The following is a 22097-nucleotide window of genomic DNA, read 5'->3' as shown; positions in this document are numbered from 1 at the left end:
CATGACAAAGAGCAGTGTACACTGAGTGAGAAACTATGGACTGTGTTTCCTCACCCCTCGTGGCCCACTGACAGTTTGAAGAGGGAAACCCAAACACACAACAGCCGTCATGTACTCCATAAGGGACACCTGGACGCAAAAATAGACATATATGAATTCATCAATTTTCAGCCAACTGTAGATAACAAATTAGAAAAGTAATGTTGAGAGAGACTTACATGACAAGAGATCAATGACCCCACATTCCAGCCCACCAAGATGATCGGTTTGTGAGGAAAGTGACTATGAACCTAGAGCAAATACATACAATTTATCTTTAAATATATTTCATTATAAAAAAGAAAGTTATTTATTTTTGCCATGTCATCAAAGATTATTTCCATGGCAAGAACATGATAATTTAAAATACAAATAACAAATAATAAACAAAAACTTGCAGCACTTTTAGACACTATGCAAGATATTTTAATTTAATTCTTCTTAATTTTTTCATTTGAAATAAAAATATTTTTCTTCCTGGCGAGACCTTCTCAAACATTTATTAAAAAAGAAACTTTCAAAATCAAATGTTTTCCCAAACAATATTAAAAGCAGAACATTCTATTAAAATATGACTCACTTTATTATAAATGAACAAAATAAAACGGCATATTAAACAGCATTATATGAAATATGTCTAGTGTTCTGCCTTGTAAACATTTTTCCATACTTCACAAACTGGTATGTGTCCAAATTATTTTCTATGGTACTCGACACCATGTCACAAATAAATGCGCTCCATAGACATTTATTTGTACAAGCTATAAGGTAATATAAGAATACACCTTTAATTTCATATAATTACAAAATAAATCACAAATTGCTAAAATAATACAGATTTTGGAAATCCAAATGGACAAGAACAGTATTAAATTTATCAGGCATGTGATCAGCCAGGGTCTGAATTTCATTGGACGAATCGTTTGAGAATCACTGAAAAACGTGGTGACGTGCAATGTATAGTAAGAGAAAATAAAAGCATTTTTTGACCTTTGATGAATGTAAACCTGTTATAGGAGACCTCCAAAACAAAATTAAGAACCTTCAAAAAAAAAGCATAATGGGGCACTTTAATGACACAGACAGCACCAGGTATTTTAGGCTGCTGTCACCTTAAAGGGATAGTTCACCCAAAAATTAAAATTTGATGTTTATCTGCTTACCCCCAGGGCATCCAAGATGTAGGTGACTTTGTTTCTTCAGTAGAACACAAATGATGATTTTTAACAGCAACCGCTGCCGTCTGTCAGTCAAATAATGCTAGTGGATGGGAACTTCTACTATAAGAGTAAATAAAACTTGCTTAGACAAATCCAAATTAAACCCTGCGGCTTGTGATGATACATTGATGTCATAAGACACGAAACGATCAGTTTGTGTGAGAAACTGAACAGTATTTATATCATTTTTTACCTCTAATACACCACTATGTCCAACCGCGTTCAGCATTCGCTTAGTGAGGTCTGATCGCACTCTGACAACGGCAGTGATGTCTCGCTCTCATTGAAGTATATGCGCGAGACATCACTGCCGCTGTCAGAGCGTGATCAGACCTTACTAAACGAGTGCTGAACACAGTTGGACATAGTGGTGTATTAGAGGTAAAAATTATATAAATTCTCTTCGGTTTCTCGCACAAACCGATCGTTTCGTGTCTTAGGACATCAATGTATCGTCACGAGCCGCAGGGTTTAATTTGGATTTGTCTAAGCAAGTTTTATTTACTCTTATAGTAGAAGTTCCCATCCACTAGCATTATTTGACTGACAGATGGCAGCGGTTGCTGTTAAAAATCATCATTTGTGTTCTACTGAAGAAACAAAGTCACCTACATCTTGGATGCCCTGGGGGTAAGCAGATAAACATCAAATTTTCATTTTTGGGTCAACTATCCCTTTAAGACCTAATGCACAAATCCAATATAGTGTTACACACATTTTCTTTCTCAACGATTTACTTATTCACTTAAGGCATAACCGACTGTTTATGTGAATACTTGCCAAGACAGCCATTTTGACAATTAGTATTTGATCGCTTAATAAGCTGCAGAAAAGAACTTTGTCTGTTCTTGCAAGCTGTTTGAGAGGTGTCTCCAGGTGCAAGCGCACAGAAAACAGTCTCTCGGAGAGCGAGAGAGAGAACACAGAGAGAAGATGCAGTAGCAGTGAATCACTCACTCCATTTGTTATTTTTTTTAAATTACTGATTTGATGCTAAAATCTGTGTGAATTAATTTATTCATTCAACCTGCATGCTATAGTGAATAAATGTTTGCAGGAAATTCCTACATTATAAGCGCGGAACCTGTGGGAATTAGTAAAATTATGTGCAATAGCCACACCAAAATTCAGGCTCTGTCAGCTAAGCCTGTTTTCATTTCGCATTCAATATAACAATAAACAATAAAATAATAATTTATTTTACAGAACAACTGTAAAATTACAATACTAATAGTTATGGCTGTCTGATTTATCTGCAAAGTGAAAGTGGTATTGTTTAGCTAGTGCGGTGTGTCATTTTGTACCTCAATGACCTTTCCTCTGACTGTGCCGATCATGTGCTCTAAACACTGCGTGATTCCGATGTTGGCTCCACTGCCCACATGAACGTTAATGGGAATAACCTGAATCACAAAACAAAGTACAAACTTTAAGTACAGTTTTTTTTTTTTAAACAGAAAGCAAGAATGATAAACTGAATGCAATAGTTTATTCTCAAAATGACCTTACTCTCAATTTTACCAAGCCAGCATCAGAAATTATTATGGAGAACACTAAATCAAAGTGTTTCGCTTATGGTTTTGCATACCTTCCCTAGACAGGAGAGCTGAGATTGCCAGAATCTCATTCGACGAGAGGTAGAGAAGGCAGGGTTGGTTGGTCCTGATGGAGCTATCAGGATCAGTGGAGATCCAGGAAGTTTACTCTGAAAATATAAACATGAACACTCAGATTAGATTCAGAAAGCAATCAAGATGTCCATCAGTAGTAGCACAACAGACATTTTCTGTTAAAGACCTTTTTATTATAGAAACATCTCTCTAATTATCAATAGGAATGAATAAACCAACAAAATAAAGCCTGGTACATACTGGTTTGTTGTGTGAGAGTACACCCACAGCAGGGTCCCATGGGCGCTTAAGGAGCAGAGAAAGAGCCTCAGCCCCTGCCGCTCCTGTTTTTACAGAAGATGACAGCAACATCCTGTCAATCAGGGATGGTACCTAAAAGGGTGTATGTGAGGAGGTCATTAGAGAAGAATAAAAACAGCCTTCTGTAAACTCCTGCTATGGAATCTACACACACACAGTGGTAATATGATAAGGCATCCCACCTTGCTTTTGAGTGTTTGCAGTACATCGAGGTAAGCCGCCAGCATAGCAAGACTCAAAGACTCCACAAGTGTGTTATGCAGCCACTGTGTCAGCTTTATGTCCCAGCCGACACTGGCCAGAGCATGGCGTACCTTATGAGCACATTTATCCACAGCTATCCTGCGTAGGACAGGTTCATTACAGGCCTGTGGAAAGAAGAGACACAGAGACTGAGAGGGAGCACCACCTGCAAACTTTCACAAAAGAATTTCTTTCTAATAGACTGTCACTAGACTGCACTAATCATGTATCAATGATTGTCAAACTGGTGGGTTGTGTTGATTGGTTAGTGGCCAGCAGGGAGAAACAATGCTTAACTGCAAAAATAATAAAATCTAATAATATAGTTATGACAAAAATAGACAGGCTTATCAACTATAAAAGGCAAAAAAACAAAACAACACCAAGATATTTAAGGTCTCTACGGTTTTCCACCAAATAAAAAGCTCTGATTCAACATTTGAAAGCAAAGAAAATAGAATATCCATAAATATTAGGGTTAGAATTTTAAATTAAAATATATATATAGAATCTAGAGTGACTTTTCCCTCTTTATACTATTGTGGAAATTGACAGTAAATCCACATTTTAAAGCTGATGTTTTAAAAGTTTTGGACTCCCCCAGAGAGATCATGTCTTTGTCATTCTTTATATTGCTGATGAGTTTGCATTTTAAACTTGATAAGCCTGTCTGTTTTTAGGTTTCTTCGAGCGTTGCCACAGTTATTCTGGATTTAGTCTGTCTCAGTTTTTTTCTGTTTCTTCATGTAATCCCAGATGGACTGGATGATGGTGATTCATGAGTGTGGAGCATACCAGCTGTGTGTCTGTTTGTGTATAACACACACACACACACACACACAGATCAGGCATAACATTATGACCACCTTCCTAATATTGTGTTGGTCCCCCTTTTGCTGCCAAAACAGCCCTGACTATCGAGGCATGGACTCCTCTAGACCCCTGAAGGTGTGCTGTGGTATCTGCACCAAGATGTTAGCAGCAGATCCTTTAAGTCCTGTAAGTTGTGAGGTGGAGCCTCCATGGATCGGACTTGTTTGTTCAGCACATCCCACAGATGCTCCATTGGATTGAGATCTGGGGAATTTGGAGGCCAAGTCAACACCTCAAACTCGTTGTTGTGCTCCTTGAAAAATTCCTGAACCATTTTTGCTTTGTGGCAGGAGCATTATCCTGCTGAAAGAGCCACAGCCACCAGGGAATACCGTTTCCATGAAAGGGTGTACATGGTCTCAACAATGCTTAGGTAGGTGGTACGTGTCAAAGTAACATCCACATGGATGGCAGGACCCAAGGTTTCCCAGCAGAACATTGCCCAAAGCATCACACTGCCTCCGCCGGCTTGCCTTCTTCCCATAGTGCATCCTGGTGCCATGGGTTCCCCAGGTAAGAGATGCACACACGCTTCCGTCCATCCACGTGATGTAAAAGAAAATGTGATTCATCAGACCAGGTCACCTTCTTTCATTGCTCTGCGGTCCAGTTCTGATGCTCACGTGTCAGTTGTCCAGCCATCACAATTTGGCCCCTTGTCAAATTCGCTCAAATCCTAACGATTTTCCCTGCTTCTAACACATCAACTTTGAGGACAATATGTTCACTTGCTGCCTAACGTATCCACCCATTAACAGGTGCCGTGATGAAGAGATATTCAGTGTTATTCACTTCACCTGCCAGTGCTCATAATGTTATGCCTGATCAGTGTATATACACACACACTTCATATAGGTTGATATACCATATACAGTCTAAGACTACTATCATAAAAGTCAGTGATAACATTACTTGGAGCATCTTTAAGAAACAGCATCTCATGGATTTGACTGATTATAAAACAAAGCTTGCGAGATAAACCCAGTTTTGAAAACTCACACCCTCATTGGCCAGTCTGCCGAGTCTTTCTGCCTGTAGGGCTTTTAATACTTTATTGAAGAGCTTGTTCTGAGCCAACGACCAGCCAGCCCTAGAACAGAACAGAACGATCGAATCAGCAATATCTCAAACACATAAATCTCATGCAACAGTCAGACCATATAAATAACATTCCTGATAAAAACGAATGAACTGGGATCTGTGTTGCTGAAAGATGCTACAAAAATATGAACGCCCTCATTCTCAAACATCAGTGATCTTGTAGTTAACTGACAGTAGTTTTTCTTACTTGTTGATGTGTTCTTCCCAATCATCGGGAGGAGGTGGCCCATCAGCGACGGTGCGTGCAAACAGAACGTGGCGTTCACACTCGTTCATCACACTACGAGCTTTCTGATTGTCATAGAGAGGCATTGGAGTGGGTGTGACCGTCTCTACATCAATGGAAATGTCCGAATCACTGTAGTGGATAACATCACAACCCATTATATATTATCATGTAATATCCGTTTACTGATAAATAGGTAACCAGCTTTGAAATGTGTAGGGCCCTGTGATTTCTGTACAACCTCTGTTTGCCCAAAAATAAAAGGAATTTTTACATTTTCATTCGATTATATCTTATAAGACTCATTCAATTGTTTTAAGGCTTGTTCAAATTTTATGAATTCAATTGACACATTTGAACTCAAGAAGACATATTTGAGATGTACCCGTAACAGATGTCAATTCCAAGTGTAAACAAGGTTAAAGGGTTAGTTCACCCAAAAATGAATCTTCGGAACACAAATTAAGATATTTTTGATGAAATCCGAGGTATATGACTCGTCCATAGACAGCAATATAATGAACACTTTTAAGAAGGATACTAAAGACATCGTTAAAATGTCTGTAGCTTTAAATGCTAATGAGGAGAAGAGAGGCGGGGCAAGGTGGAGGGTGGGTGTGGCCTTAACCAGCACTGCGGTTATGTGCTAATGTTAACAGTGGATGTATCGCAATGGCTCGTAGACACGCAGTCGTTCAAGCTTTTCCGTTTGACCCAGAATCTGATCCGGATGAAGAAGTTGCAACTCAGCGGCAACAGCAGGACGTCTCCGAATTCTTAGTTTAAAATACTGTGTCTGGATACGGTACTTTAGTTGGTTTATGTATGATGTTACAGTTATTATCATGTAGCTAATGCTAGCCTACATTGTTGGCTCTTCATGTTGCTCTGATTTGCTATCGTGTGTGTGTGTATATATATATATATATATATATATATATATATATATATATATATATATATATATATATATATGGACCCTTCGCTAAGCCCCGCCCTCCATAGTTACTGTTGCTACGCCTGTCAAGCTTTCACATCTAGCAAGTCATTTACAGTGTGTATGCACCGGTGTCAGACATTTTCAAGGAGATAATTAGTCATTTTTGGTGAACAGGTGAAATATCTGAGAGAGCAAGACAAAAGGGACTGCAGTATGCATTCGAGGGATATATCCACGACATAATATGCAACCGATAAGAAAATAATTTGATCAAAATTTAAGCTAAAGCTCGAGCGCGAGCAGCAGCCGCCTCATACACTGACCATTCAAATGGGAAACAGTTTATTGAGGAAAAGCTTTGTTCATCCACAGCAGGTTAAGTGAAATTTGTGAAAATAACCTAATAATTATAAATCAAACAGCTTATCCATAAGTTTTGTGGAATAAACACATGACATTAGCCTGACCACTTAGCAATGATAACATTCTCCCGCTTATAATTTTAGCACGCCAGGCTAATGTTACTCCGTCTTCCCTTTAATCATATTATTTCACGTTCAAATATATGCATTTTGAACAAAGAACCGTCATTATTTCCAAGCAATGATGTGCCAAGTTAGCTAGCTAGCTAACCTACCCGGACTTACTGCATATGCATACATCAATATTACATCATTGTCATCATGATAAATAACACAAAATTACGGTATATGCATTATTGTAAGGGTAGGTTTAGGGTTGGGGAAAGTGTAGATGTTAATAAAGCCATAAACCACGTTAATATCACACTGGAAGCACAATCTGATTGGTAACGTTAGCATTTTTCAGATTTTGCTAACGTTACCCACTGTTTCAATGGGAGGTAGTAAAATCTGACAGGGTAGCACAAATTGCCAGAACATCGGCACTTCTCCCCTTGGGTTTTAGGTTTCGGGAAGGAAAAAAAATTCCACCACCCCGTCTAAACTGTTAGGATACCGGGTATCAGATTAACACAATCCATAGGCACAGCGCTTCGGCATGTTCCCTCGCTCGAAAGCTTGACAGACCTCCCGCGCCTAGTAACGGTTGCTAAACCACGATTGGCCTGCGGCGGTTTTCGGGCGTGGCTTAGCGAAGGGTCAATTATCAGCTATAGACACTAACCAGCGCAACTAAATTAGTCAGACCTCTGCCATTATTACAAATACCTTTTTGGATAGGTGCCATTGTGGAAAATGTGCTACCATGCCAACATCATTTATTTGTTTACATATTTTATATTTCATAAATCTTAAAAGTTTTTACAATCTTATTACAATTACATCAAGCTCTGCAATCTGGAAATGTGGATATCGCGTGCGCCAACAGCAGAACGGTTATCCGAACAACAAAGAAATGTACAACACTCACGTTACAGTGTGTGTATTCACACACATACTTGATGCTGTCTACCTTTACATTAGCGACAGTAACTGGGCTGTATTGGCCCACGTTGAGGAAACAGTCGTCGGTAAAATGTGTGGCGCAGACATACAAAACTTTGGGAAGTTGTATCAGTGCATTACCAGAGAAAATAAAATGAACCCACTGCTTCTTCATAGGCTCGGATGAAGGAACTAAAAAAATACTAAAGGTGTTCATTTGTACATCCAGACACTGAGCAACTGCCATGATTCACTCGTTTACAAGTCATGATGTGTCTCGAGGAAAAAAAATAAAATATTGTGCTCGAATCTCACTGTAGTAGCTCATTTTCTCATGGGCGGGCAAAGCAGAGAAAGGGGAGGTAACCTTTCCCCTTATGATGACATATGGGGAAGATTCCAGATTGGGCCGTCTGAGCTTTCATTTTCTCAATTTACCCAGGGCTTGGTTTACACCAATCGCCTTTTCTAGCCACTGGGGGACCATATGCAGGCTAGGGGAACTCATATTAATGTTGAAAAACCTCATCAAATGATATTTTCATGCCATGGGACCTTTAAAGGATTAGTTCACTTCTAAATGAAAATTTCCTGATCATTTACTCACCCTCATGTCATCCAAGATGTTCATGTCTTTCTTTCTTCAGTCGAAAAGAAATTAAAGTTTTTGATGAAAACAGTCCAGGATTATTCTCCTTATAGTGGACTTCAATGGACACCAGACAGCTGACGGTCAAAATTACAGTTTCAGTGCAGCTTCAAAGGGCTTTAAACAATACCAGACGAGGAATAAGAGTCTTATCTAGAGAAACTATCGGTCATTTTCCAAAAAAAAAAAAAAAAAAAAACTGTATATGCTTTATAAAAACAAATGATCGCCTTTCCAAGTGGTTCTGTCAAAACCGCACTTTCGTATTCTTCAAAAAGCCTTCCCTATTCTACTTACGGAAAAAAAGAAACTGTCGCCGTGTTCGTTTCATAAGTTGAACTGGGGTGTAGGACATACAGCGTAAACTTTTTGAAGAATACATAAGGCGGAAGCATGTGCAAGGCGATCATTTGTGTTTATAAAGCATATACAGTTGTATTTTTTTCGAAAATGACCAATCATTTCTCTAGATAAGACTCTTATTCCTTGTCTAATATCGTTTAAAGCCCTTTGAAGCTGCACTGAAACTGTAATTTTGACCTTCAACTGTTTGGAGTCCACTGAAGTCCACTATAAGGAGAAAATCCTGGAATGTTTTCATCAAAAACCTTAATTTCTTTTCAACTGAAGAAAGAAAGATAAGAACATCTTGGATGACATGGAGGTGAGTAAATTATCAGGAAAATTTTATTTGAAAGTGAACTAATCCTTTAATGTTATGAAGCGACGAGAACTGATGACTTTATTCAACAATGTCTTCTCTTCCCTATTATTATCCTTACGCAGGTGATGCAGTAAGCGCAGTGAAGGCTTCCGTGTTTACATCCGAATGCCAGCTCAGTATTGGCCAAAGCTGATCACGTGAACAGCATGACGCAAGCGTGTGATGTTGACACAGGAGCCGGCCAATAATGAGTCGACGTTCTGACGTAAAACCTGGAAGTGCTGAACGTAAACAACATATGAGAATGACACAGAAGAGAAGATATTGTTGAATAAAGTCGTTATTTTTGTTTGTTTTTTTGTGCACAAAAATTATTCTCGTCGCTTCATAAAATTGAGGTTGAATCACTGTAGTCACATCGACTGTTTTAATGATGTCTTTAGTACCTTTCTGGACCTTAAAAATGGTGATTATATTGCTGTCTATGGATGAGCCATATACCTCTCGAATTTCATCAAAAATTTTGTGTTTTGAAGATGAATGAAGGTCTTAGGGGTTTGGAATGACATGAAATTTCATTTTTGGGTGAACTAACCCAGATACCCTGCTTCTGACAATGATCTAAAATAAAATACTCACACAGAAGGATCCGGTTGCCGTCGAGGGGTGACGAACAGCATGCGGGTGGGCCGTGCGCTGCTGGCATCCGGGTGGGCATTCCAGGGTTTGGCATAGCTGTGGTCAAGGAACACGAGGTCCAGCTCGCGCTCATGGACCGACAGCTGGAAGAGCAGGGACGTTCCCATCCTTCGAGCCGACGTCTGGAAGTCTCTCTCTCCTCCAGGACGGAACATGGTCCCCTAGCCCCACGCGGAGGCTCTGTGGTTCCCGCAAAAAAGGGACGCTTGCACCGTAAACATGAACCCTAGAATTAAACAATCCATCAGTATCAAGCAACCTGATAAACAGAACATTTGCACTCATAAGATGTTAGTGTCATCATTATGTACTTTACAAAACTTTACCAAATTACATTGCATTAACGATGGAGAAAACTATTATTATGGTAAATTATTGTAGGTTAAAATTTGTAGGGGACCCTGCCTCTTAAACGTTAAGAAAGCCTCACAGGCGGTTGCTACCACTAAAAATGAAGAAAAAATAGTTTATAAATCACAGCATACGGAGGATGTAGGTATTGCAGCAGCGCTTAGCTTTGTTAAATGGTAATTTAACAACAGTTTTAGTTGGTGGCTGACGCGCGCGTGCACGGGGAGCGACGCTAGTCGCGAGGCTTCACGCATGGGCGTGTTTAAGGGCCCGCGCCACACAATCCGTCACATTCATGCCAGTTTGCTCCAGTTGAGCTTTTATATCACAATAATCTACCTGAAATATCCCCTGTGTTACTTGACCTATGAAGCAATGCGTAGGAAAACTCAAACGTTTACGTGTCGTCATTACGGTGTTATAATATGGTCTGTCTGGCACTTAGCTTTGAGGCTAACTCATTATACAATACTCACTGTCCGCTATCACGCTCCTTTCATGTCATGTCGGTCCAAAGAACGATCTTCTGAATAATGTAAATAATACTGAAGAACTCGGGTTTACGAGACGAGTAAAACAACAAACTCCGACTGAAAATATCCACTCTATCAGCTACGGACGACTGTCTTTTGTTATACTACCGCGCCACAGCGGATCAACGGAAAACCCGGACTGGAGTACATTCGGCGTCGGTGACTGGGTGTTGCTGTTGAGGGCTACGTAAAACCCGGACTGGATTCACACTGTCACAGTGTTACACACCACTACAAAGTACCCCCTTTAAAGTTGTTGTTGTTGACCTTGTTGAATTCTGGTGATTTGTTGTGATATTTTTCATATTGTACATATTGTTGACTATATGCTTCTTTTAGTATATTTGGATTTCACTAAAATTGAATAACTATAATGAGCTATCCATTGTTGGTTTAGCTAAAATGCTGTCTGTATTAGCCTATTTAATATAAGAGGTAAATCATACACAATACACTGACTTCATTCAATTCATTTCAATTGAGCTTTATTGGCATGACTGTGGGATGGCACAATGTTGCCAAAGCAATAAACATGTAACAGGTTATATAGGTAGATTGATAAATAAATAAATAAATAAAAGGAAGAAAAAAAAATTCTGATTTAACCTTGAGATTTGAAGTATTAGATAGTTTAGATATTTGCAACACTACAATGACACTAATAATTCTTAATTTTTGATAGAAATGCAAAATCAATCGGTAGTTATTAATAGAATAACGAGATACAAACCTTTATATTCAATCGCGTTTGGTCCCATTTATATTTTGATGACAGTGTATACACATACAAACTTTAAGTCCAAAAGTGCGTGTAATGGAGGCCAGCTAGTAGTCGCTTCAGGTAGAATTTGATCAATTTGGGTGAAATAAGTTTCTCTAATGTTATTATATTTGCTGCACTGTGTGAGGAAATGCAGTTCATCTTCTACAACTCCATCAGAGCAGTGTGAACGGAGTCTGTTCTCTGGCTCTCCAGCTCTGTTTGTGTCGGTCCGTCTCTATATACAGGCTCGAGGTTCGAGTCCAAGTCAAGTCCGAGTCCAAATGAGACAGGGTTCCTCGGCTTCGCCAGGCTCTGTGGAGGGAAGAACAGAGGGATGGTGAGGTTTCAACAGTGAGACGTGGAAAACTGGGTGGATTTTATACTCAGGAGGGAGCTGCAGGTGATAGGTGACAGGGTTGATCCTCCGAGTGATGGTGAAGGGGCCAATGAACCTAGGACTCAGCTTCCTACAGGGCAGGCGCATCCTGATGTCCCGGGTCGACAACCAGACCTTCTGGTAATCGGGTGCTTGGGAACGCCGAAGGTCCGCTGTCGTCCTGCGCCTGCGTAGGGCCCGCTGGAGTTGGATATGAGCTGAGTCCCAGACCCTCTCGCTCTCCCGGAACCAGTAATCTACTGCAGGGACGTCCAATGGTTCCCCATCCCAGGGGAACAGTGGGGGTTGGAAACCGAGTACGCATTGAAACGGAGTAAGACCAGTGGTGGACTGACGGAGAGAGTTCTGGGCGTACTCGGCCCAACCCAGAAACCATGACAGAAGGCACGTAGGAAACGGCCGATCTCCTGAATCTTCCTCTCCATCTGCCCGTTCGTCTGGGGATGGTAGCCAGAAGAGAGACTTATGGTCACACCTAGGAGCTTGAAGAACGATCTCCATACTCTCTCCATATGATCTCCCATCACTACTGACAAGAAGTGAAAGTTAATATGTGTAATGGTTGGATTCCACAACTGATAATAAAACACATGTAGACTAATTTTCTAAAAATGCTCACTTCAAATGTTGTTTCAACAAAATGTATTTAACAGATAATATATTTAATAAATTTATTTCCTACATACTTGTACAATATTTAATGTTTAACTGTGCACAGTTCAGTTGTTCATCTTTTTTAAGTTATTGCACAGCCATTAGATTCAGATGTAATTCTATTATCTTACACATTGTTCTGATGTTGTTTTTCAAATTAAATTCCTGCTAGACGGTGTCTATTATCCACGATGTCGTCACAGTGAGTTTAGAATGTCGCGCGGGTAAAAGCAGACACTCTTCACACTTTACTCACTCACTCGGTTTGTAGCTGCTCTAGTCTGATTGATTGGTACCATTAGTGGTTCATCATGGGACAGAGAAGTTCACGAGTACGATCTTTTTTGGATAGCGAGCAGGTTCACGACCCAAACCCCAGCAGCAGCAGCAGCAGCACGGCGGAGGAACAACATCCTCATCGGCCTGTTGATGTTGCTGAGGGAGAGGGAGCCGTGATTCCCAACTCGCGTCCGAAAAAGAAGAAAAAGAAAGGGGGCAACTTCTTTAAGTGGCTCTCTTTCAGTGGGAAGAAAAAATCCACTGAAAACAAGAGCTCAGATCAGGGTGAAACGAAGGACCAAGATATTGAGACGGAAACACCCAGGAGAAGTACCGACGGTAAATGACACAACCATCTTATAAAATTACTTCAAGTTCATAATTTACACCTAAATGAGTGACAGGAACGTTTCTGCCCCCTATAGGATGATTTTAAACAGACCCTCTATAATTATTAAGTGTAAAAAATCAATAAAATTCTAATTTTTGCACTTTAAAAATCAATAGGTGAACAATTAGTAATTTACTTTAATATCAAAGCGTCGCTGTTCCCAATAAATCAGTATTTTACCAGTTAATTGACTGCTAGCATAACTTCTTGTGCTGATATTCTCCTCTTCAGATCAAAAGTCTCTACAGTCCATCTCCAGATCTGTAGAGGTCACTGATCTCGAGGAACCTCCTGTCGGTGTTATCCGAGTCCTTCCCGCTGCTGAGCCTCTGGAGTTTCAAGAGCTCCAAACTCAAGTTCACGACGCTCCAGCAGGTGAAACGTCTCCTCTGACGAAACCGCTGGACAGTAATGAAGTGAACATGAGACCTGAGGGTGAGTTTCCTAACACAGTCCCTAACAATAATCTCACAATATCTGCAGATCAGCACCACTAAACATCGTCTTCTTCTGTTCATCTTTTAATAGACAACATCTGCTGCCGATATGCAATTGGCCGTAAGCTGGGGCAAGGTGGATTTGGTGCTGTCTATGAAGGCACTCGTTTGGCAGATGGCCATCAGGTTTGACATCTTTTTTACTTAGCAAATGGTTTTTGATCTGAATTATCTCACTTTATCCATGTAAGCCATCTACCTGTATCATATATTTACTCTTTAGGGCTCTTGATCTGTTAAAACTTAAACTCTCGCTTGAAATTTATGATACGACCTCTACACACATTAATTGCTTTTTGTTTTGTCCATCAGGTGGCAGTGAAATTTGTCAAAAAGACAAAACACACGGAATGTATCAGTATTGTGAGTATAAGAGATTTTTCAATAGACAAACTCAAGTTAAATCCCTGTTTAAAACCATCTGACATCATATAATGTTTGTTTCTTCCAGCCTGATCATCCCGAGCCCCTTCCCAAAGAAGTCGCTCTGACAATCCTGGCCAATAAAGGTCCAGTGAAGGACATCATCGAGCTGCTGGACTGGCAGGACCAGCAGGACTTCTACGTCATGGTCCTCGAGCGTCTCTCGCACAGCATGGATGTGTCTCGCTTAGTGCAAGGCAACGGCGGCAGCATCGACGAGAACTTTGCTCGGCTCATCATGTGGGGGGCAACACTAGCCGCTGAGGCGTGCTGTCGCCGCGGGGTTTACCATGGGGACATCAAATTAGAGAACCTCCTGATAGACTTGAAGAACCTCGAAGTCAAACTCATTGACTTTGGATGCGGCGATCTCCTGACAGAATCTGCCTACACGAGATTCTGTGGTGTGTATTAGTTCTCCAAACTCATGTGAACTCATGCTGGGGTAGAGACTCACACATGGGGCAAACTCTTTTTCCTCCAGGCACAATCATGTACTGCCCTCCCGAGTACAGGATGAAGGGCGAGTTTCATGGAAAGCCGGCGACGGTCTGGACTCTGGGGATCCTCTTGTTCAGAATGCTGTGCGGATACTTTCCAGATACTTTTGACCTGTACAGGATCAATATGAACACCTGGTACAAACCGGGCTTGACAGAAGGTGATTTGTTAATTACTTCAAGTACATTTTCTAATGCTAAACTTCATAGGCTTTATAGGAGATGGCTGTATTGATAATGCAGGAATTTGTCTGCTTTCTGACCTGAAGATCTTAGAATAAGGATTCAGTAGAGTGGATGTAAAGTTTACGGTAATAATCAGACGTCTCTCCATCTTTCTGCACAGGTTGCTGCCATTTGATCTGCTCTCTTCTGCAGCAGAAGCCTGAGCGTCGGCCTGATCTGGAAAGGATTGTTAACCACGAATGGTTTTCGGTACTGAGCCATGAGCTAGAAACTATTTAAGATGTATTTTGACCATCTCACCTGTTCAAAGTGTAATGAATTTAGGCAATAAAACTCATTTCTGTTTTTTGTTCCAGGTGTAAGACCGGTCACAGCCACTCCAGAAGTGTCATCGGTTCAGAAAATCTCTTTCTGTTTGATGAAAAATCCACCAAAAACAAGAGCTCAGGATGAGATGAAGGACCAAAGTACTGAGATGGAAACATCCAGAAGTACCGACAGTAAATGACAAACATTTTATGAGAATATTGAACTCTATGTAGGTTCCTGAAGCTCTTCAAAGTCACTTCATAATTTACACCTAAAAATGAGAAACTGCAACTTTTCTCACCTCATTTGTTTCATTTGTTCCAGGTGTAAGAGCGGTCACTCCAGAAGTGTCATCTGTTCATCTGTGTGTCTGAATCCAGTGGCGTCTCCATCCATCCGCTTTAGCCTCTTGCATCTTGGCTTGAAGCAGCAACATTAGCATCTGGCAATATTGCTTTCTGAAGGATGTGTGTTACCATACAGTGCCTTCAACTTCTGTAAATTGTATATTTTATACTTGATATTCAAAACAATAAAATACATGGTTTTACAGTACATGGTACTGTACATACAGTACATAATTGATCAATGGAAATTGACATATTGCACTCCTTCAAATGAAACTTGAGCCTAAATGTAAATCTTAACATTGAATATTTATTTAATTCCATAAAGAAACACTTTTATAAAAGAGAATGATTTTATTTTGCAGGTATTAAATGTGACTGATGATTTTGCAATATTGGTTATAATAAGAAAAAATTTTTTTTTTACAAACTTAAGGGAGGCTGTTAACTAATATCTGCTCCTATGCATAATAGAGAAGATGAATATGTTTCATAAAAGTGTTTTGTTTTGGAAGCTTCTCCAGCATTGCACATTTAGTATGTTTCCCTATAGGGTGGATAGGGTGGAAGCATCTCTCAGAAAATCTAATGCCCCAATGTTATTAAATGAACTGCAGCAGAGAGTGTTTCACCAGGATTAGAACCAGCCGTCACTAACTTTACCAAGAGTATATCTGCGTCTCAATGCGCATACTATCCATCCTGAATAGTATGTGACATTAGTAATATTCAGTACTATTAGGGTGGATAGTATGTACAGTGGGATGCAGGTATGACTTGTTTTGAGAAACACACCACCTAGTGGACAGATGTACCTAATGAAGGATTTTACTTCACCTGAAGCCTACACGTGATTTAGTGTTTTATGATAGGCCTATATGTTATTGTACTAATTATGCAAAAATTAACTTTACATTCATAAATTGATTCATGAGAAATATTCATAGCAGAAAAAAATGTGACAGCCTCAGATGAGTAGAAATGCTTGCAGTCAACATTTGAGGAATGCAATAAATAGGCTAAATAAATAAATAAAAATCATATTTAATACACACACTTAAGAAAAAGAAGTTTATTCAAGTGTGCTATTAGTATACTTCTTTTTAAACTAAAAATAAGAAAGTATATTTTCAGTCTACTTTTTATATACTTCTCAGAAATATACTTTATGTAATTCTGAGAAATATACTTAAAAGTGCACTTAAGTATACTTACTGACAGAAAAGTCTAAGTATATTTGGCCTATACTTGGACTCATTCTTTTGATCGAGATATAGGCCTACTTAAAAGAAAATTTATAAAAGAATAGTATAAAAGTACACTGATTGAAAATATTGATTTATAAAGAAAACAGATATATTCCTAATTCTGAGTATCTGAATGTTTGTGTAGGCTCGTCCTCTTGTAGTGTACGCATGAATTTACATCAAATCTACTTCACTCTGTCCTCGCCATTGACTGAATTTTCAGGCTATATACGGTAGGGGGCGCTGTTACACATCTTCTGAAAGGGTATAAGGCTTATATAAGGCTTTTAATTTTTTGCGGCTCCAGACAGATTTGTTTTTTGTTTTTTTGGTCCAATATGGCTCTTTGAACATTTTGGGTTGCCGACCATTGGTATAGAATCTCCGGATCAAAACGCAGGAAAAGAAGAAGCTGAAACAAGCGATAGAAGATAACTCACGCAAATGCAGAGATGTATAGTAACGAAGTAGAACTACTTCACTGCTGTACTTAAGTACTAAAATGCGGTATCTGTACTTTACTAGAGTATTATTTTTTTCTCCTACTTCCACTTTTACTTCAGTACATATTTTCGATGAGTTTAATACTTTTACTCCGATAGTTTTGGTCCGTGTACGTTTTGATAGTTTGTTTTCCAATCTGAAATGAAATACGCAGAAACGAGAAAACGGTCGTTTCCCGTTTTTTCGTTTGTTAAAAAAAACGGAAAAACGAGATTTTGACTCGATTTTCGTTTTTTCGGGTCACGGATAATAAACGGAAACACGACTTCAAAACTCGTTTTCCACATGTGGGCGGTCATTACACGCCCCTTTCAGCCGATTGGTCAATCAAATCTGAGCCAGTGACGTCATCTTCAGTTCGTTCAACAAAATAACAGTCCTCTGCCGCTATATCAGTAGATGTCATAAATCGGCTTTCTTCTGTGCAACCTAAAACGTATTTCACAGAAATATTTATTTCAGAAATGTTAATCAGCACACAGACTGTTGTAATGCTGTTTGTAGTTTAATATGCATGGTGAAACTGCGCTACCCACACAGAGGAGCGGATGAAAAGCACAGATTTATAAAAAAAGTTTTTATTTTATTCTATTTTGAATAAATAGAATAAATCACAATAAATAAGTAGTGTAAGCAATTTTGAAAAACGAACAATAGCTCATCTCTCTATTTATTTTATATAGCCTAACATTGCCTGCTGAATATAGGCTAATGTTAATAACCCCTTGGTTAAAAGATTGAGAGAATATGTAAAGATCAAACATTAAAGATCAAAATTACAGCTACATAGCTATTTTAGTTATGACAAAAATAATATATAAATGTTAAGCCAAAACGAATTAATTTAAAGCTGAACTGAAACAGAAACCGGCGTTATAACCTAGGCTACCTCTCTAATTTGACACAAATCCAAATGTTTCAATATTCACGATTTGGAGGCTAAACTATATTTATTATTTGAACGCTTTTATTGTAGCCTACACAGACTACTTAAAATGAGCAGTATAACTTTTTATATAGCCTATTTGGCTGAATGTAGGCTATGTTTTGACAGTTAACAGGCTGTGATGTCAAGTTACTAAAACTGATGTTGTGTGAGCGCGTGAGGCGCCGGCGCGTTCACTTGAATTTTCTTATAAAAGCGGAAACAACTTAAAATACTCAGACATTTATGGTCAAATATATGTAACACCATTCGAATCTGTGAAGGGTTAAATAGGCCTATTATTTTTGTACACTCACAATAAAAACAAAACATTGCTCGTAAAATAAACAAAGAAATTTTCTGCTGTCTCGGTTTCCTTTCTGTGAACTTCTCAAAAATGAACCGACATATTGTCGCATTTTTCCCCTTTCATTTTGGTAATATGTTAATTACTTAGCCTAAGTGAAATAAATTTCGCGCATAGACATAGGCTATTTATTCCTTTTATATAATTGAATCCTTTTTTCTCCGTTCATAGAAGCGCGGCAGGTGGGTGATGATGAACCCTCATGTTCTGTTGTTTATTCTGCTATTTGTACATGTAGGCTAAAACTAAACCCCTGTGATATTTTTTAATGATTCACAGACATTTATCAAATTTCGTTTAATTCTAATTTAATATAATCTTGTCGGATAATGAAACGTTGATCGCGTCAGTTGAAAGTCAGGGGGAAAAAAAACAGAAATGATACTGACAAGGCAACAATAATTTTCGTTTAGTTTAAGTTTTTCAAAACATCCACAGAACTGCATACAGTAAATTTTCCCGCTGTTTAAGCCACGAATATTTACTAAATAAAATAATTACAAAGATAATAAAATATAATAAAATAATTACAAAGATAATTAAAGTTCTATGTTTAATATACGAGAGTTTTTGTTTTGCTGTTGTCCACTAAAGCAATTGACGCAGAATCGCCAATTGCCGTTAAATCGAAATTGAAAGTAAAATGTTCAGGGCCATTTATATCTAATTCATTCAAAAGCGATGGAACGACAGAAAAAGTGAGGATAGCAAGTAAACTGTGACATATAATAATGTTCACTGTGTTCATAAAAGTGTTTAATTTAAGAGATAAAATCTGTATATCCATTTATAAGTAAGGAAAACTAAAAAGCCCCCCGATGGTGATACCGTTATTAGGTGTTGCCACCTAGTGGATAGCCTATTTTTTTAATATGACTGCATAGTCTACTGCAAGGAATGCGTCTGCTAAATGGTTGAATTTAAATGTATAAAATGTAAACAAAACATTAAAATAAGAAGAAAAAAAAAAAAAAGAGTGCAGAAGCCACTGATCTATAATAGAGAATAGTCTTTCATAGCCTATTGATCGGTGGTAGTAGCCCAAAGGATGTCATGCGCTTGGTAACAGATAGAGGCATTTACATTTTACATTTTAAAAACACAATGACAGCTTAAAAACAGACTTAATTAAATTTACTGTTGTTTTTTTTTAAAACTTTTTTTATCTGTGTATATCTGTGTAATAAAAACATATTTCTGTGAAATACGCGTTAGTTTGCACAGAAGAAAGCCGATTTATGACATCTACTGATATAGCGGCAGAGGACTGTTATTTTGTTGAACGAACTGAAGATGACGTCACTGGCTCAGATTTGATTGACCAATCGGCTGAAAGGGGCGTGTAATGACCGCCCACATGTGGAAAACGAGTTTTGAAGTCGTGTTTCCGTTTTCTATCCGTGACCCGAAAAAACGAAAATCCAGTCAAAATCTCGTTTTTTCCGTTTTTTTAACAAACGAAAAAACGGGAAACGACCGTTTTCTCGTTTCTGCGTATTTCATTTCAGATTGGAAAACAAACTATCAAAACGTACACGGACCATCATTCCATTCCAAACCCACATTACCACTGCCAAGAACGGTGGATGGCAGGTTTGATGAAGCTGGCACATCATTGAGCGAATCAAGCGATTAAGAAGACTGCGCGTGCTCCCGTTCTGCCTTTTGATCAGCGAAAAAGATGGACGAACCAAAAACACCACCTTCCATCCCATCAGTAAGTTAAGCCCTTTTGCTAACTAGCGACATGCTGCGGTGTTCACTTAACGTTTACTAGCTGGCTATCATAAAGGCTGTCACGCAGCGCGTTGAATGGTATTTTTGACCCATCACTAATATCAACTTTCTCTTATTTTATGACAGCCTAACTGTTGCCAAAAATAAATCGTAGAGCATGTCTCCTTTGGTGCTGCTTAATCACACGCCCGTTTTTATAGTGTAGTAGTGTTTTATAGGTTAATGGTAGTATAGATTTACACTGACATAACTAATGCAGGAGTTTTCCTGCACTGAACGAGAGAGAGAGAGAGAGAGAGAGCGCGAGCCCCGGCCGCGCGCGCGCATTCACCGTCTCTCAAATTGCTCTCTATTTGTTTACATAGTTAATGTGCACTGTGAAGTAACATATACAAACAATGAACAGCTGTATTTTTATTAACTAAGATTAACAAAGATTAATAAATACAGTAACAAATGTATTGACCATGGTTAGTTCATGTTGGTTATTAGTCTAATACATTAACTAATGTAGTGTTAACAAATCAAACCATATTATAAAGTGTTACAAACAAATAATTTACTCAGAACACCACTTGAAATGAGAATATAAGTGTGCTTAACCCATTTTTTTAGTAAGAGTGGTTAGTAAGATTTAATCTTAATGAACTACAGTATTTTTAGGTTATTTATATGACAATGTGTAGAAAAATTACCTAAAAAAAATAATTTAGCCTAGTTTAGACTGGAGTGAGGTGAAAACAGAAAAAAAGTGCAAAGCAAGTTGTTGTTAGCTAGCTGTTAATTTTATTCAATTGTATATGGTAGAAAATTAGACTATTAGTGAAAATAAACTTTTTGGTAACGAAATCAAAGTGCTGACAACAAACAAAGCATCTCAACTTGTCTGCATCTCAAGTGGTACTTAATCACACTTAATCTGTTTTTGTTTACAAAAAGTTACAGCCAAAGGAATTGTGATTGTCCTTTAGGTTTATCATTTGAAATAATAAAAAACAATATGATGTTCAAACTTTTGACTACTTTCTTTAATAACTACATAACACAATACTTGTACTTTTACTTTCAGTACTTGAGTAGTAAATTTTAAAATAAACTACTTGCAATACTTAAGTACAAAAAATGTTGAATACTTTAGTACTTCTACTTAAGTGTGGTGCTTAAAGAGCACTTCAACTTCTACTCAAGTCACTTTTTTGATAGAGCACTTGTACTTTTACTCAAGTCTTGGTCTCTAGTACTTTATACATCTCTGCGCAAATGTAAAATAAAGCGATCATCAAATATTTAACAGCATATAAATCAGAACTGCTTAACGTTACTGAATGAGGACTATGAAGCTTTGGGGTGTTGATGGACTCGATCTACTCCATCTGTGTTTGATCATGTTTCTGAATCCCATCCAGACATAGTCTTTGACAAAAAAGCTTTTTGTTTAAAATGTTTCCTTTTTTTAATGAAACTTACCCATATTTAAGTGTTGATAAAAAAGGATTCATGAAGCTAGAATAAAATGTTTTAAAAAATATGAGTTAAAGGTATTTCAAGTATAAAAAATAATGCCTAAATAGGAACACAGTAGTATACTTAAAGTGCAAAAATAACTTATATAAAGTAAATGATAAGTGTGATGTTATGTTCACTTAAAGAAAACAAGTATACTTGCACTAAACTAGTAGTTTACTGAGAGTATATT

At 38.3% G+C, this 22097-nt stretch overlaps 2 protein-coding genes across 4 annotated transcripts in view; one reads left to right on the top strand and one right to left on the bottom strand.

The window, feature by feature from the left end:
- Positions 1 to 11009, bottom strand: part of kansl3 (KAT8 regulatory NSL complex subunit 3) — a 36600-nt gene extending 25591 nt beyond the window's left edge. For both annotated transcript variants that reach the window (XM_048210855.1, XM_048210857.1), the window contains exons 1-10: positions 10819 to 11009; positions 9932 to 10217; positions 5595 to 5765; positions 5306 to 5396; positions 3373 to 3558; positions 3131 to 3262; positions 2848 to 2964; positions 2564 to 2662; positions 219 to 290; positions 55 to 129 (exon numbers count right to left, since the gene is read on the bottom strand). In XM_048210855.1, the coding sequence (XP_048066812.1) occupies positions 55 to 129; positions 219 to 290; positions 2564 to 2662; positions 2848 to 2964; positions 3131 to 3262; positions 3373 to 3558; positions 5306 to 5396; positions 5595 to 5765; positions 9932 to 10146 (1158 nt within the window). In that variant the 5' untranslated portion in view covers positions 10147 to 10217; positions 10819 to 11009. The remainder of the gene's footprint in view (positions 1 to 54; positions 130 to 218; positions 291 to 2563; positions 2663 to 2847; positions 2965 to 3130; positions 3263 to 3372; positions 3559 to 5305; positions 5397 to 5594; positions 5766 to 9931; positions 10218 to 10818) is intronic.
- Positions 11010 to 12613: 1604 nt separating this feature from the next.
- LOC125280669 (serine/threonine-protein kinase pim-1-like) lies at positions 12614 to 15744 on the top strand. 2 transcript variants are annotated; one of them, XM_048211376.1, is made up of 9 exons: positions 12614 to 13307; positions 13591 to 13794; positions 13888 to 13982; positions 14169 to 14219; positions 14308 to 14683; positions 14764 to 14940; positions 15126 to 15214; positions 15322 to 15465; positions 15599 to 15744. In XM_048211376.1, the coding sequence occupies exons 1-8, from the start codon at positions 13001 to 13003 to the stop codon at positions 15325 to 15327; spliced, it is 1305 nt and encodes a 434-aa protein (XP_048067333.1). In that variant the 5' UTR covers positions 12614 to 13000; the 3' UTR covers positions 15328 to 15465; positions 15599 to 15744. The 2 variants fall into 2 exon arrangements, with proteins under 2 accessions (XP_048067333.1, XP_048067334.1); XM_048211377.1 differs by having other exon boundaries at positions 15322 to 15503.
- The last annotated feature ends 6353 nt before the right edge of the window (positions 15745 to 22097 follow it).

This window comes from Megalobrama amblycephala, linkage group LG12 (genome assembly GCF_018812025.1).
Source record: "Megalobrama amblycephala isolate DHTTF-2021 linkage group LG12, ASM1881202v1, whole genome shotgun sequence".
Taxonomy (NCBI): Eukaryota; Metazoa; Chordata; class Actinopteri; order Cypriniformes; family Xenocyprididae; genus Megalobrama; species Megalobrama amblycephala.
This window is presented reverse-complemented; position numbering and strand designations above follow the sequence as displayed.

Excerpts from the sequence above, each read along its gene's own strand:
- LOC125280669 (XM_048211376.1), top strand. The coding sequence starts at position 13,001 with ATGGGACAGAGAAGTTCACGAGTACGATCTTTTTTGGATAGCGAGCAG. Across the intron at positions 13,983-14,168 it reads GTTTGGCAGATGGCCATCAG|GTGGCAGTGAAATTTGTCAA; the intron begins GTTTGACATCTT and ends TTTGTCCATCAG. Across the intron at positions 14,684-14,763 it reads TGCCTACACGAGATTCTGTG|GCACAATCATGTACTGCCCT; the intron begins GTGTGTATTAGT and ends TTTTTCCTCCAG.